At 40.2% G+C, this 15614-nt stretch overlaps 3 protein-coding genes and 2 non-coding genes across 5 annotated transcripts; 4 read left to right on the top strand and 1 right to left on the bottom strand.

The window, feature by feature from the left end:
* Positions 1-60: 60 nt before the first annotated feature.
* Positions 61-336, top strand: LOC121615538 (cortexin-1). The gene has a single exon (XM_041949916.1). It carries the CDS (start codon positions 61-63, stop codon positions 334-336), a length of 276 nt encoding a protein of 91 aa, XP_041805850.1.
* Positions 337-6196: 5860 nt separating this feature from the next.
* On the top strand, positions 6197-11214 carry LOC121615352 (ceramide synthase 2-like). Its single transcript, XM_041949681.1, has 8 exons — positions 6197-6310; positions 6839-6896; positions 7071-7121; positions 8403-8495; positions 8788-8916; positions 9811-9920; positions 10084-10237; positions 10349-11214. The coding sequence occupies exons 4-8, from the start codon at positions 8406-8408 to the stop codon at positions 10565-10567; spliced, it is 702 nt and encodes a 233-aa protein (XP_041805615.1). The 5' UTR covers positions 6197-6310; positions 6839-6896; positions 7071-7121; positions 8403-8405; the 3' UTR covers positions 10568-11214.
* trnam-cau lies at positions 7557-7628 on the bottom strand. Its single transcript has one exon. It is a non-coding gene; the product is annotated as a tRNA-Met (tRNA).
* A 1353-nt stretch (positions 11215-12567) lies between the features above and the next one.
* trnan-guu lies at positions 12568-12641 on the top strand. Its single transcript has one exon. It is a non-coding gene; the product is annotated as a tRNA-Asn (tRNA).
* A 170-nt stretch (positions 12642-12811) lies between these two features.
* Positions 12812-15388, top strand: LOC121614611 (ubiquitin-60S ribosomal protein L40-like). The gene is made up of 5 exons (XM_041948584.1): positions 12812-12924; positions 13323-13434; positions 14200-14286; positions 14375-14477; positions 15231-15388. Exons 1-5 carry the CDS (start codon positions 12844-12846, stop codon positions 15322-15324), a joined length of 477 nt encoding a protein of 158 aa, XP_041804518.1. The 5' UTR covers positions 12812-12843; the 3' UTR covers positions 15325-15388.
* The last annotated feature ends 226 nt before the right edge of the window (positions 15389-15614 follow it).

The following is a 15614-nucleotide window of genomic DNA, read 5'->3' as shown; positions in this document are numbered from 1 at the left end:
GCAGAATAAAACTCACACAGTGAACGACTTCAACCGTCAAAACATTCCCTCACTTCCAGGATGAGCGACACAAACTACTGGGTCGTGGACTATGAGCTCTCCTCTCCTGCACCGCCCGGGTTCCCCAGGAGCCCGACGGTGCTGCAGCCCACAGCAGGGCACCCCGAGCAGGGAACGGCCCTGTGTTTTGTTGGCCTCCTCGTGCTGCTGCTGCTCTTTCTCCTCGTCCGCTGCGTGCGTATCCTGTTAGATCCCTACAGCAGCATGCCAGCATCATCGTGGACAGACCATAAGGAGGGACTGGACAGAGGACAGTTTGATTATGCAGTGGTGTAAAGATGAGGAGAGCAGAAGATGTGGAGCGGGATGTGTAAAGGTTTTTTTCAGGGACTTTTGATAGATGATGTTTGTTGCGTGCCATGCTAAAAGCTAAAAGTTTCAGCTCCTGAAGATGAGAGACTGCAGTATGCTACAGTGTGTTTGATGTTTAGCTGGGCTGATGCAAGCTGTCAAGACAACAGCATAAAACAACTAAACAGTATCTGTGGAAGGATTAAATGCAGCAGGGCAGAAAGAAGAGAAGCAGACACACCAGAAGTGGTGCATCCATTTTAATTGACAGTAATTCATGTATTATCGCAGACTTATGGTGTGTGTGATGCTACGCTGCAGCATAGAGAGACAAACACTGCAGGAAGACAGCGATCAGTATCCCAGCATTACGTTTATCATGTCATTTTGTAATTCTATAACGTTTTTACAAATACCAGGCCTGAATTCTAAGTAGAGAGCAGAGCTGCCGCGAGACAGGCCCTGATTGAATAAAAGAGGAATTACATGTGTTCAGGGCAGACATGGACGTCATTTAGACAGAACTAATACGCACTGTTACTGCAGATTGGGAGACAAGACTGTCAACTTTACACGGTGGTTTACTGTTAAAATGTAAAAATGACATTTTCCTCTGCAGCTTTTATTTTTGATCTCTTTTTATTTGGACGTGCAGCTGAACCAAACACTTAGAAGATGTCATAGTTCCTCTGGAACTGGAAACCTTTTTTTTATGTATTATTTACCATTAATGGAAACCATGCCGGATATTGTGAGGCGTTTGTACCACCTCTAAGATGATCCTCAGGTAAAATGATTTCTAATTAACTAAAGCCTCTTAGTTTGAGGGAATCACTTAAATTGAGCTAAAGTTGCTGTTTGTATCTCTCTATTTTCTTTAAAATTCACTGTGTCCTAAATTTCAATCTTATGCCACTATAAAAGCTAGTTTTTAATATATAACAGTTAATACAGCATATTTTATTTGGGGTTGTGCTGTTTCATGTCGTTCTCCCTTTAAGAGGCTTATGAAGCTCAGAGCAGGGGGTCACAGCTCTGACTGAATATGTGTCATATAAAGTTCTGATTATGAAATGCATGTACACCAAGTTCCTCCGCCTAATCCCTTTTTGCCTTTAGGCCCCGTCCAGCGTACCAGCCAAATCTGTTCAACAGTGCCTGTAGAAATGTGAGAAAAGCTAATATCTGTTTCATACATACAATGTTACTGCTCCTTTTGCCACTTGTTTTCTAATATAGTTTTTGCCCTTATTACACTGTAAAGTCCTTTGAAATGTGGCTGTGAAAGACTCTTTATAAAGTTTAGTATTAATATTATACTGATTTGTTAAAATGTTCATTTGATTCCTTAATGATGACCAAAAACTGTTTATTGATACCAAACTATAGACTCTTGCTTGTTAAAATTAGATATTTTCCTAATGTTTCTTTGAAGTGGCATTCAATTTTGTAATGAAATAAAAGCTTTCGTCTTGTCTTGATTTTAGAAAGTTTCATTACTTTACAGACCTGCAGCACGCACGCACACACACACAAACACAAACTTTTAATTGAGCAAAGGCTGTCCTTACTGCTGCCCTAAAATCAATAATAGCAAGATTTAGAGCAAATGAAATCAATCGAATAATCAATTGGAGGCTCGTAAAGACACAGTCAGTAAATTTATGAGGATCAGCCCTCCCAGAGGCAGATCATCCCGCCCAGATGAAATATGTCCCTACGCTGAGTGAGTGAGGACCTCATCGCAGCACTCTGCCTGTTTGGATGAGACAGACATTCATAAGTGAGAGCAAACGTCACTGACAGTTGCTGGGTTTTCAAAAGATCCACATCAGTCATCACAATAAGAGTAACAAAAGTATTAAACAGGAGTTTGGATTTAAAGAGATTAAGATAATGTTATGAGATTCACATGTCAAATACCTTTCTACTCTCTCTAATCATTTAGTAATTTTAGTTTTTTTTAATTCAGATTTAAAGTGTGTTTCCTGATTGCATTTTGATTGGGTTTTTCAGTACAATTCCCACATATTTCCCTTTTCATCTTCATCCTTCCTGGTTGACCTCCCTGCCTTTGACTGTGAGCACTCAGGAGCTCAGCTATCTGGTTAGTTGTGACCTCCTCTGGATACTTTGAGAACTACAAGTGTGAGTGCACCGATCACTGAGGCATCAGTCAGTGCTCTAATGTGCTTCTGTACTCAGGGCAAATACAGAATAACTCATAATGCATAACTGTGTCTAATCCTTTGCTCAAGAGTTATTTAACTGGCTAACTGCTGAACTGTATATGTAGAGTCCACTCCCACAATTCATTCATCTGAGAAATGTTCTGTTATTGTCTTACATCAGCCGCTGGCCTGCAGAGTATTCTATAATTTAGAGAGGAACACACATTTATCCATGCTAATGGAATGGCTCTAGGGTTGCCACTGTTGGTCTGTCTGTTGGTCCACCACTTTGGTCCAGACACAAATATTTCAACAACTTTTGGATTGACTGCCATGAAATTTTGCAGACATTCACCCTAACCCTCTTCCTAACCCAGAGGAGGAATCCTAACGACTGTCACGACCCCCTGAGTATTCCTGTAGCTGTTCATGAGGTTCACATCTGTGATATTGAGTGAAATGTCTCATCTATTTGAGGGATAGTCATTAAATTTGGTTCATTCTTGTTCGTCTGAGGATGAGCTGAAGTCACTTTGGGGACTTTTCACCTGGCACCATCATCTGGTCAAATTTGTGACTCTTCCAATACCTAACATGACGGAAGACCGACAAAATTAATGACATTCCCATCATCCTCAGTGGCACTTTGTGTTTAGTGCTAATTAGCAAAATATTAGCATGCTAACACTCTAACTCTAAGATGGTGAACATGGTAAACATTATACCTGCTAATCAGCATGTTAGCATTGTCATTGAGAGCATACTAGCATGCTAATGCTAGCATTTACCTCAAAGCACAACATCAGCTATACCATTTCAATCTGCCTGGACTGCTAAAAGCAGTCAGCACTGTATTAATCAATACATTAATTGCATTTGCATGGATATATGGAGCATGGAAACCGTCATTATGTTAATGTTGTTTTCCACTGTTAACAAAAAGGGTATTAGTGAGGAAATTAGTCAGGGCAAGCTATCTGTGATGATAAATCTTGCACTGACCAGCTAAACTTTGGAAAGTGGGCTATAACAGCCCTCCACAGTTTATCAGGCTTCAACAGATGGTTGGAAGCACAGTATAACACCCCCCACCTCATTAGTCCAGCAATTAACAGGACAGATTTTGCTTCAGTGGGTTCTGACAATTTACTTCCTTGATAAAACAACAAAGGCACTCAGTTCCCATCACCCTCTCACACTGTATACAGACACACACACTTTATACACACACACATAGAAACACATGTGCATGTGCACACAAATATGGAAATAAGGCTGGACCACACAAAAATATGACCTCCGGCTTGACATGCAAAGCAGAAATTGTTCCGCATTTACATGTGTGACACTTCAACATGTCACAATATTGCAGTGGAGGAGGGTGTATATAAATGTTATTTTTACTAGTAATGCTACTACAATTCTTCTAGGTCAAATGTATAGCAACAATCAAAATTTACAAGACAAAAAGACTTTTATACCTTAATTTTCAGTGACAATTGTGACGGCTACAGACTCATCTGATCTGATTAGCTTTCATATATTTCATATTGTTGAAACAAGGCATGTGTGTCTCTGCCTCACTTCATGAGTATATAGACTAGGCAGGTGCAGACAGTATGCAAATATCTCCCCGAATGTGCACAGGCTAATTTTCAGGTAATATGACTCCATCCTACATAGATAGATAGATAAGACTTTATTAATCTCACAATGGAGAAATTCACTGTTACAGAAGCTCTTTAGAACACACAGGGGGGGTTCAAATAGCATTAGAAGGTGCAATTATGAACAATGTAATTGTGCAAATAGGTAACAATAAAAAGAGATAGATATAGAAGCAATAGAAGTATAGAAACTCACTTGTAAGCTACATACAACCCCCAACACACACAAATACAAACAGAAATTAAGCACAGCCCACAGGGCATGCAAATCATGTTTGTCTGTTGTTGAAAATGTGCAAAAACCATCTCTCCCAGTAGAGTCTTTTGAACACATTTACACACACACACACACACACACACACACACACACACACACACACACACTTAATAAAACACCCATGCTTGAGACATAACACAGCAGTGGTCCTGACTGATATGCATGACAAAAAAGAGCAGTTAACCTGCATAACAGTACTGATGTTATCAGCAGACAACTTCCTCCATGACAATACTATCAGCTGAGAGTGCTGGCTGGAGAGGTGGATGGTGTGAGGACCACTGGAGTGTGTGTCTGTATTTGTGTTGACAAGGGTTGAGAAGAAGTGTGTGTGTGTAAATAAAGGGGGTGTGTGTCATTAGAATTTGTATAATAGCAGTCAGACACCGAGGCCTGGATGACATCACACCATTGTGCAAAGTAAAGTGTGAGCTCACGGATGTGCACACACCTGGAGAGGCGTGTTTACCTTCAGACTATGAAGTCCAGGAGTAGTCCGGCAGAGTTGCTGCAGGTGTCATCAGCTGCTTTCCTCGACAGCAGTAACCCAGGAGAAGAGCCTGCAATGGAGTAGAAGGAAATGTAATGAGATATACTCCTGTGACGGATATGCGAACATGTTATGTTTACTGTAGAGTAAAACCTCTGAGTAGAATACAAGGAAATGTAATGAGATATAATACATTCGTTTTTTTCTGGTTAATGGTTGTTTCATGGCTAAGTCTAGGTAGCTCCAGGCTGTGCCTCTCATGTCGAATCTTCATAACGAGAGTTTAGTTAAGCATTTACTGTAATATATACTGCATATCATCTCAACTGAAGTTTAAATATTATGTACATTTTGCTGAAAACCTGTCTGTCGACAAGTCACAATTCTAGGTTTATACTAAATGCCTAAAAGTAGTATAACAGTAGCACAGAGAGAGGTGTTAAGGTCACTGGCAGTTACACAGCAACATCTAATGTTTGCTAACCTTAGCTAGCATTAGCTCTCCTCAGTGGCATTAACTGACTGCGTTTTGTTGCGTATGAATTCAAGTTTCAAACTATGTTATTTCTTCTTTTCTCTTCCAAATGCCAACTCTATATAATCATGTTTACAGTATATTACAGGGCTCATATAACGGTAATTTTATAATTCCACACTGTAAACTGTATAATAGCTCAATAATAGCCCAGTGCTTCCTTTGTTACCCATGCTGAGTTAATGGGTTATGAGCAAGAGACGCCCCAGGTGTTTCATTAGCCGCTCATCCATCAAGTTACATCATCCTGTTAGTAACAGACAGAGAATACCGGAAGCTTTCAGAACAAAAGGACACGTAGGTTACTTGGATGAGCAATTATTGTAGACTGTCTGAAAACAATTGTGACGGATACTGGGTGAAAAATAATTATATATTATTATAGTTTTTTTGGAAGGTAGCAAATATTGGGCTATTTTGGCTGCTATATATTAATATAATGACAATGATTTGCGTTAAGTAGCCAGACCTTTTGGAGGCATTTACACATGTTTGTTTGTGTTGTGTATTCGGGTAAACGTGATTTTGGAAAGCAAATGACGGGTTTCTTTGCTAACACTGCAAACAGAAAACATTAAAACGAGTAGCGTTCGTCACAGGTGGCTCTTATTTTGAAATGAGTAGCACCATCTCGTCGTTATCGTGTCTAACTTGACACCTGAGCCGTGATGACTGAACGGCTCGCTTCATCTCCAGTGTAGTTGTTAGGACACGGCGGTGCCGGCCAAATAAGACTGAAACGAGGTCACAGATTTAGGTGGATTTTATTCGTCCGACCTCGAACTGATCAGTTCATCATCTCCACAGAGCTGTGGCCAGGTGAGTCTCTGCTCTGCAGCCCTTTTCTTTCAACAGTTGAACTACAACTTGTTGTGTACTTTGGAAGTGAATAGACCGTACCTGTGTTTGTCTTCAGCGTGGCGTTCAAGACATATAACATTTCTACATGTGTTCCTGGATAAACGTGTACAGTGTGTTTGTGGTCCTCTCTAGCTGAGTTTATGATTTTTATTTTGGCACAATCTACTTTTTTTTGTTTGTTTCTCAGTTTTGTGAACTACATGTCTGGTCGGTCGTTCAATGGCATTAATCTACAGACTGAGATATTCCTATAGGATGTAAAACTTCATGTGTTGTTAACAGCTTTAGTATTATCTATTAATGATGGCAGTATTATTTTGGTGGAGTTTTTGTCGTTGAGGTAGAGATATCAGAAGTGGCTGATATCACACCATATTGTCCAGGAGCTCTTAGAGTGTTTATGGTATGGTACTAACACACACACACACACAAACACAAATAAACAATCGGTCAAAATATCTGATCCCAAGTTTTTCCGTATTGCAGGTGGAGGTTCGTTTTCTACCTCACAGCCTTCATTGCTGGACTGGCCTGTTTGATTGATGTGAGTTTCAGAAAGGGTTAATAGCACCAACCTGGCGACAAAACACTGCTATTGTTGTTGAAAAGAGATTTTTGTCATTGATTCAGAGCCTAGTGATATAATCCAAATATCAATGTAATGATTTATGTTTTGCATTTCTACTGCTGTGTTCTTCATGCTAACTTCTCTCCACAGAGACCATGGTTCTGGGACCGCAGTGAATGCTGGAGGCAATATCCAGTTCAGGTGAAAACATTTCTTTACATTACATCATTTCACTGCTTTGTATAATTGGTGTGTCCTATTTCATTCTTAAATTATCTTCATCACTGTCCTCCCATTAAATAGCGTGTGTCTTTGACAATGAGGAAAACCTTGTTTTATGTGGAATCAGTTTTGAAAGGAAGCCGAACTGAAATCTGAGTTTGGGGAAACAGATTGAATGTGTTTTAAAGAGGAAATGTAAAACAAGCACAATATGCTTCCTCATTCATACTACAAAGGACAATGAATATTGTGTCTCACCTTAATTCAGACCCAATTACTCATCATATGGGTGAATGAATCTAAATGAGTCGAGGGATGTGAGCAGACATGCAGCAGCAGGTCCTGCCTGCTGTTTAATTGAGATTGCTCTAAATCTTGCTTAAAAAATTGGTTTCTTTCTGTAAAAGGTCAACATAGCAGAGGATGGTTTCGATCCATCGACCTCTGGGTTATGGGCCCAGCACGCTTCCGCTGCGCCACTCTGCTGCTGTATCAGGCTCAGTGCAGAATCACAGAGTGACGAGGCCTGTGCCTTATCTGTAAGGACACTCAGGCTTTTTGAGTTCATCTCTTATGGTACTCATAGGGTGTATTTCATCATGCTTCCTCACATCCTCTCCTCCGCCATCTTCCAATCCCTTAAATGCACCTTGAGGAGAGAGGAGGCTTCTGGAAGAGCTTAGCGCGAGGAAATACAGGGAGGCAAGAAGAAATGTTAGCAGAATGAAAAGCACCTTTGGTGTGAAGTGGAATCAGGGAATCATGGGAGTACCTCACTGATGTTGTTCCGTGTAGCTAAGACTGCAGACTAATTGGAAAAGTGACAAAGTACAGCTCCACAAAACCCAGGAAGTGAGGTCTTCATATGTATTTCTTTGTCCAACCACAATACCTGAAGACTGAGAAGGCTACAACCTGTGAATTTCTGACCTCTTTGAGTAAAAAATGACTGAATCGATTATCAGAATATCTGTAGATTAACGTCATTTCCTGCTATCCTTCCATACACCCTTCCTTAAAAAAACAAAGGGCTTTAAAGACCTTTAAAGAGAGTTTAATGATACTGAACTGAAAGGATGTACAAGAGCCACAAACTGTACTACCTAATCGACATTTTGAGCGTTGTTCAGTAAAATTGTTACCTCTCCAGCTGTTCCTCTGTTGTTGGCTGATTCGGCTCCATTTTTGTGCCACAAGTAAATGTCTATGTTTTTTTTTTTCTCACTTTTTATTGACTTTTGAGTAATGTTTTGTCCACAGCCCATGGAGAAAGCTCATTACTGGTACTACATGCTAGAGTTGGGTTTTTATGGCTCTTTGCTCCTCCGGATCTCTGTGGACATCAAGAGGAAGGTGAGGACCTCAACATTCATTCACTGATAAATGTTTCAGGTTTCTAAACTAAACTTCATGGCCTCACAATACACTTGCACTTTAGAGAAGGACCTAAGTGAAAGTATAAGCCTTATGATTGCTTCAGCCTGGTCATATTTCATACTTAATGGCTTGCACTCTTGCTGTAATGAGAAACTTCACTTGACACATGGTTAATAAGTAACTATAATAGCAGGAAATTTAAATTCTGTTGACATGCGAAGGTCATTTTATTCCACTGATTTGATACTCCATATGTCTGCTTTGCCAGGATTTTAAAGAACAGGTGATCCACCATTTGGCCACCATCTTCCTGCTCAGCTTCTCCTACTGTGCCAACTACATTCGCATCGGCACCCTGGTGATGCTGCTTCACGACTCCTCCGACATCCTGCTCGAGGTAACGTGTCACCTCAAATACTGTTCTCCAGGATAAACTTGACTTATTTTCTTAAATTTCTTGGCAATGCTGCTTTCATGTAACGTTGTTGGGACACAAAAGAACAACTTCTACATTAACAGACCCATGTCTCCAGGGTCGCAGCCTAACAAGCACATGGGACCTCACAAATACAATTAATCTCTTCAGAGCAGGTCACCATAGATTCATATCCATGTTGGCCAGTTTTCTGCCTCTGTGTAGCCTTACCAAGGCGAGAAAAACTGGCTGTATAAATGTTGTAAACTACAGTCAGATGGTCACACTGTGCTTGAGGCTGCTCTTAGAAGGTGCGTATCTAAGCTGAGATCTGTGTAGTAGCCGCATGCTCAACTTGTGACTGAGTCCTGATAGCTGGCTGCCAGAGGTGACTTTTGTTTAGCTGTACAAAACAAAGAATTGTACATGAGGAACAAATTAAAGAGTTTTTTAAGAAGTTGTGCGGGATTCCTGTACTCAGAAAGACTAGTGAAAGGAAACAACAACAGCAAATAGAACAATAAAGACATGATTGATGGTGCTGCTCATGTTACAGATTCATCATGGACTGAGCCGACATTAAGCACACATGCTCATGTTTGTTTCCTCCAAATGTATCCTGATCCCATCTTCACTCATTAACTCTTTTTTGGAAAATGTTTACCTAATGTTTTGTTGACTGTTGGCTTCAGATATAGCTTCATTTATGGTTCATATATGTCTGATCAGTTCAAGATTCAAGATTCAAGAGTCTTTATTGTCATTGCACATGTCAATGAAATTTTCATTGCAACCCCCATGTTAGATGGTAAGACAGATAAGACTGTCTTACCATCTAACATGGGGGTTCAGTTCAGTTCATTGGTATTTTTGCAGTCTGCCAAGATGTTCAACTACGGCACCGGCTGGAGGAGAACGTGTGACACACTGTTTGTTGTGTTTGCCGTGGTCTTCCTTGTGACTCGACTGGTGATTTTCCCGAGCAAGTATGGTTAACTCTTAAGATGTTTTCCCACTTTTGGAGATAAAATGTTTAACTACCTAATCCAGCATTGGAGCACTTTTTTTTTTTTTTTTTACTTACCTCTAATTATTATTATTATAATTATCTTAATAAAGTCTTATTTAATCTTATCTGATTACTTACAGAATCATCCATACCACCCTGGTGCTGTCCATGGAGGTGTTTGAACCTTTCGCCGGCTATTACTTTTTCAACGTCCTGCTGATGGTGCTGCAGGGTCTTCACATCTTCTGGGCTGGCTTGATCTTACGCATGGTCTATAAGTTCCTGAAAGGCAAGGTGAGAATCAGCAATTAACAACATTTCTGACTAATATTTAACCCTTGCACATAAGTTTTAACATCCAACATGAGGTAGTCATACAAGCCCTGTATCTGCTTCCGTCTGCAGCTGGAAAAAGATGAGCGCAGTGATGAAGAGAGTGAAGTTGAGGAGGAAGAGGATAATAAAGGAGGAGAGGAAAATGTGGACCAGGGAGGAGATTACTGTTGGGAGAAAAGTAAAGACGCCCTGAACTCCAAACTGTGTATGCTGACCAACAGTTGTGTCCTAAATAACTTGAGTAACCACAGGGCATCTGTAGCTGACAGAATGCGCAAAGCTCAGTAAAAGCGTTGATGAGTTTCATTACATAACGGCCCGGTTTTGCCATGTTTTACACATTGAGTGATATGGGATGGATGGAATCCATTCACCTTTTTCCTGCCGGTGTCCTTCATTTCAATTGAGAGTGGAATTAGACAAGTAAAGCAGTGAGAGTTGAATCGTTAGTCATTGTAAAATGCTGATATAGCAGAGGATAGTTTCGATCTATCGACCTCTGGGTTATGGGCCCAGCACGCTTCCGCTGCGCCACTCTGCTGCTCATGTTAGACAGGACTCAAACTCACAATCCTTGGCTTAGGAGACCAGTGCCTTTTCCATTAGGATCCACTGGGGGCATCCACATCTGCATGAGTTGCCACTGTATACAATTCACTGTCCAGCTGCGGTGGTGACACAGACACTATGATGGATGGTACTCTGTGTGACTGAATCATGAATCATGAAAGCTTTCAGTGGCTGCCTGATGATTTTCTTCATTGTAGCCTACACTGCAGACTGTTTCCACTGCCATTCAGCAAGTTCACAAAGCACATGTTGATGTTAGACCCAGTATAGACAACATAGTTTTTTTATATTGTAAAATAATGAAATTGTTCCGCAACATGCAGTAGATATTCAAATGCAGGGAATAAAGTCATCATCTTACTCTTTCTGTGTCTGTCTCTTGTGATGATTTAGAACACTGACATGGTCTCAATCCTGCTATTTAGTTCATGGTGTAAGGCTTACCCTTGTTAAGGTTTCACCTTTTGGCTGTTTCTAAAGCAGAGCAGGTTTTGCATGTGTTTTTATGAAATGTGTCTGCATCATATACACTCACAGGCTGTGAAATCATGCTGTAGCTTCTTCTGTACCGCAGTGCCATCTGGTGGCTCGGGTCGGGATGACACTGATAGGCTGGGCGCTATCCTGAAATGTTTCTGTTGTTCCTGGAATGGATATGTAACATTAATAATTTTTAAGATTATGTAATTAAGGTAACAACAATTAAAATCATCCGCGGTGCACTTGAGCTAAATTAAGATAATCTCTTAAACAGGAGGTAGGTAACACACGTACTAATTGATAAAATATAGCTAAATGTCGTGAATAAGGGTGGAGCCGAACCGTTGCCAGTCAAACATGTGATCACTTTTGCTCACGGCTCCAACCATGAGCGAAGCTGGTCCGCGGGGATGAGAGGTGGAGTAAAGTAACGGGGACTTTGCTGGCTTGTTTTTCGGAAGTGAGTTTATCGTACGTTGTTGTTATTGGTTATATGTGTTGTTAAACAACCAAATTAATATAGGCCTTACTACAGTTATTAAAGTTCCTGTCTCGTTTAACTAGATAAAATTAGCTATATCTCCGAACGCCTTTCCACATGCTAATGCCAGTGTTAGCTGACGTTAACAGAAATTGAAGTTAAATAAATGTAAGTAACATTACCGCTGGCTCGGCAGAAATTTGTCATCCAATGTCGGCCCCCCCGAATGTGATAATTATGGTTTTTCATTTGCAACATTTTATTCGTCAGTTACTGGTTCATTTTAATCTATCTGTGGGTTGCATTTAAGTTAACTACTTTAAATTAGCTAACTAGCACTAATCTGGCTAGTGCTAAAGTGAGCCTAGCGATGTCGCAGCGCGTAATTCTGCGGGAGGCAGAAGATGAGCGTTAACACAAGCTATTAGAAAATAAGTTTAACAGTAGGTCACTTGTAAAGATATTTACCCTCGCCCACATGTTTTCTCGCTTCTTGTTAGCTGCTATCTTGTAACGTCTCGAGTGCTTTTATATTTTTTAATTACGTTTTCATTTTGTATACTTGGCTTGTGATGAGCCACCTAGCGGTGAGAAAGATAAATGCATGCCCTCGACTCTCCTTGAAAATTTGCGTATCGTAGCTGCCACAAGGGGGCGCAAGTGCGCCGGTTATGCATGTAAACGAGTCTATTGTGCTGTACAGTACGATGACATACTGTATTTCATGAGCGGTTATGTCTGAAATGCGTGCATAGTTGTCTCTGTGGCGCAATCGGTTAGCGCGTTCGGCTGTTAACCGAAAGGTTGGTGGTTCGAGCCCACCCAGGGACGACATACATTTATGTGTTTTCGGTCGTGTTTCTATTTATTCGATTACTGTGTTTTTAGAGGGCCCGTCTGAGCGTGTATCACTTAAACACATCAGATCGTCACCGCCAATAAATGTACAACATGTAAGCACCTGCCATATAAATAGCAGCTCTTCTCCATCTGTGCAGATGTGACGGTACAGATTAAAAAAACAGAAAACTGGATGAGCTTGTTTCCATTCTCAAGCACAGGACCGGGAACATCGAGTTCCTGTTTCGCCCAACTGCTTGCTGGCTGGGTCGACGTAAGTGCAGATTTTATGACGTTTAAAAGGTCGTTTTTGTTCGATTTTGAGAAATGCTTTATAAAACGGGTAAAGGTTGGTCTGACTGCAGTAGTTGTGATGTGTTTTTTGTTTTTTGTGCTTGTGTACAACTGGTATTTCACGTTGCATTCAGTATGAATGTGGTTTTTGAACTTGTGTTTTCTTTTATGGTAACTATTTATGCAACCTGTCAACCTTCACGGGTAAACTGGTTGTTGAAAGAGAAAAACAGCCACAGCAACCTGGATGGTTATCTCTTAATATTGGGGTGGAACTTATCATCAGAGTACATGAACACTTTTTCTTGACTTTTAGAATGATTTCAGTGTGTTTGTTGATCCACATGAGACTCACTGATATTTCTGGCTTCTTGCTAGGAAATAAAGATGCAGATTTTTGTGAAAACACTGACGGGTAAAACCATCACCCTTGAGGTGGAGCCCAGTGACACCATTGAGAATGTCAAAGCCAAAATCCAAGACAAAGAAGGTACTCTTCACTGTGAGCAGGAGACAGCTGCTGTATGATAATGTGTGCTATCGATCAGTAACAGGGTGATGCTGTGTGTTAATATATTGTGTTATCAGATGCAGTGGCATATTTTTTATTATTCTAATTCACATGTAAGATCAGTGATTCCTCTATAACAAGTTGATGGTACATCCCATCATCTCTACAATGATAAAGAGTGGTAACAGTGGTTCATTTATAAAACCGCACTGAAACTGTATTGAGATTGTCTTCAAATGAACATGGTCAGCCTCTTTTACTAAATATGTGTGTTGCTGGCTGTTACTGAGCTCTGAATGAGCCAGCCTTCACTGGCACCAACCTGTATTCCCAATTTTACTGCTCTAGTGATCATTGATCATGTGATTTCCTGTTGTTGCTGATCTCCAATAAACAAATCACAAATAATAAGATGTAATAGCAACTCCTCTCCCCACATTCTCCCTTTTTCTCTTTGGCTTCGTTTTGCCTTTACACGTTATCATTAAATAAATTGTAATGTATTTTAACAATTTCAACATTGACATCTGAATAAACTAAAGTAAATAAAAAATGTAAATATGACTGAATACTTTCTGGTGGTCAGGATAGGTCACAGGATATCACCAGTGTAAAACCTTAAGATGGCATCCACATCAAAGGACTAGCATGGGTTACACCCGCTTGATGTCATAGATACAGTTTGAGTGGCAGCTGTAAATTACTTTTCATGCCAACTCACAGTTGTGACTCTGTTGTTTTGAGGTATCCCCCCTGATCAGCAGCGTCTCATCTTTGCTGGGAAACAACTGGAGGATGGACGCACCTTGTCAGATTACAACATCCAGAAGGGTAGGTGAAGCTCCCACTGTACCAAACACCACTAATGTCACAAGGTGGAGGTACTGTTGATTATTTGTCGACTTCTTTCTCTCTGTAGAGTCTACCCTCCACCTTGTTCTGCGTTTGAGAGGGGGCATCATTGAGCCCTCTCTGAGACAGCTGGCCCAAAGGTTCAACTGCGACAAGATGGTCTGCCGCAAGTATGTGTGCAAGCACAGTACAGTGTTATATTGGTGACATTGAACTCATTATCAGTTGTCAAAGACAGTTAAATGAATTTCATTCATTATTATCGTGAAAATGTACGTTGAGTATGAAAAGTAAAAGCACTCATGCAGAATACCTACCTCAGAATATTTATTATATTATTAGATTATAATTATTGATGCATCAGTGTGTTCATCACTTTAATGTTGCTGCTTGAGTTTACTGTGACTACTTAATATATACTGCTTAACTTGCAGTGTTAATTAATTAGTCAATTATATTAGTCACCAACATACATGGTTTTCACAGGACAGGAAGTAATTTATTGTATTTTTGTATGCTGTATGTGGTCATTTATATTTATTAATAGTTATTAAAGCTGTCAGACTAATGTAGTGGAGTAACATAAAATGTTATAACTGAAGTTAAGTGTAAATACTTTAAAACTTCAGGAAATGTACTGAGTTACTTTCCACCATTGCAGAGGAGCTTTGTGTGTAAAGGTCTGCCAGTTTAATCAAAATATAACTATTTATTTGCAGTTGTTCATGACATGTGCAGTTGGTGTTCTTGATTATAAAATTTTAACAAAATAATCAGTGTGAAAGGTGGAGTTAGAAAGACTGAACAAAGGGATTCATGTTGGTTGTGTGCTCCTAAAAGAGACAAAAAAGACACGGACACCATTCTCTGATAAGATGTCGGGCAGCGATTGTTGGTCTAATGATTCGTTCGTCTCATGCCAGGTGTTACGCTCGCTTACATCCACGTGCTGTCAACTGCCGCAAGAAGAAGTGTGGACACACCAGTAACCTCAGACCCAAGAAGAAGCTGAAGTAGACTGCTGGAATCAAAGATACTGTCAATAAAACAGTTTGACAAGCATGATGGTGGATGGTTGGTCACTTACAGCTCTCTCCAGAATATTTTCCTGGTTTGCTCCATATGACCAAAACATTTCAGCATGTTCATCTGTAGTTGCAGCTCATCTGTGGTCGAGTTTAAACGTGATGATTTTCTGTCACGGTATAAAACTGACACACAGAAACTCATGGAAGTCATCATGGAATCATGAGTCCAGGGTGTGTTAGGTCATATTGAGTAAGATTTACAGATTTAGCATAATTAAT

The sequence above is a fragment of the Chelmon rostratus genome, chromosome 12, assembly GCF_017976325.1.
Source record: "Chelmon rostratus isolate fCheRos1 chromosome 12, fCheRos1.pri, whole genome shotgun sequence".
NCBI lineage: Eukaryota > Metazoa > Chordata > Actinopteri > Chaetodontiformes > Chaetodontidae > Chelmon > Chelmon rostratus.
The sequence above is the reverse complement of the archived record's forward strand: the minus strand, read 5'-3'. Positions and strand labels throughout refer to the sequence as shown.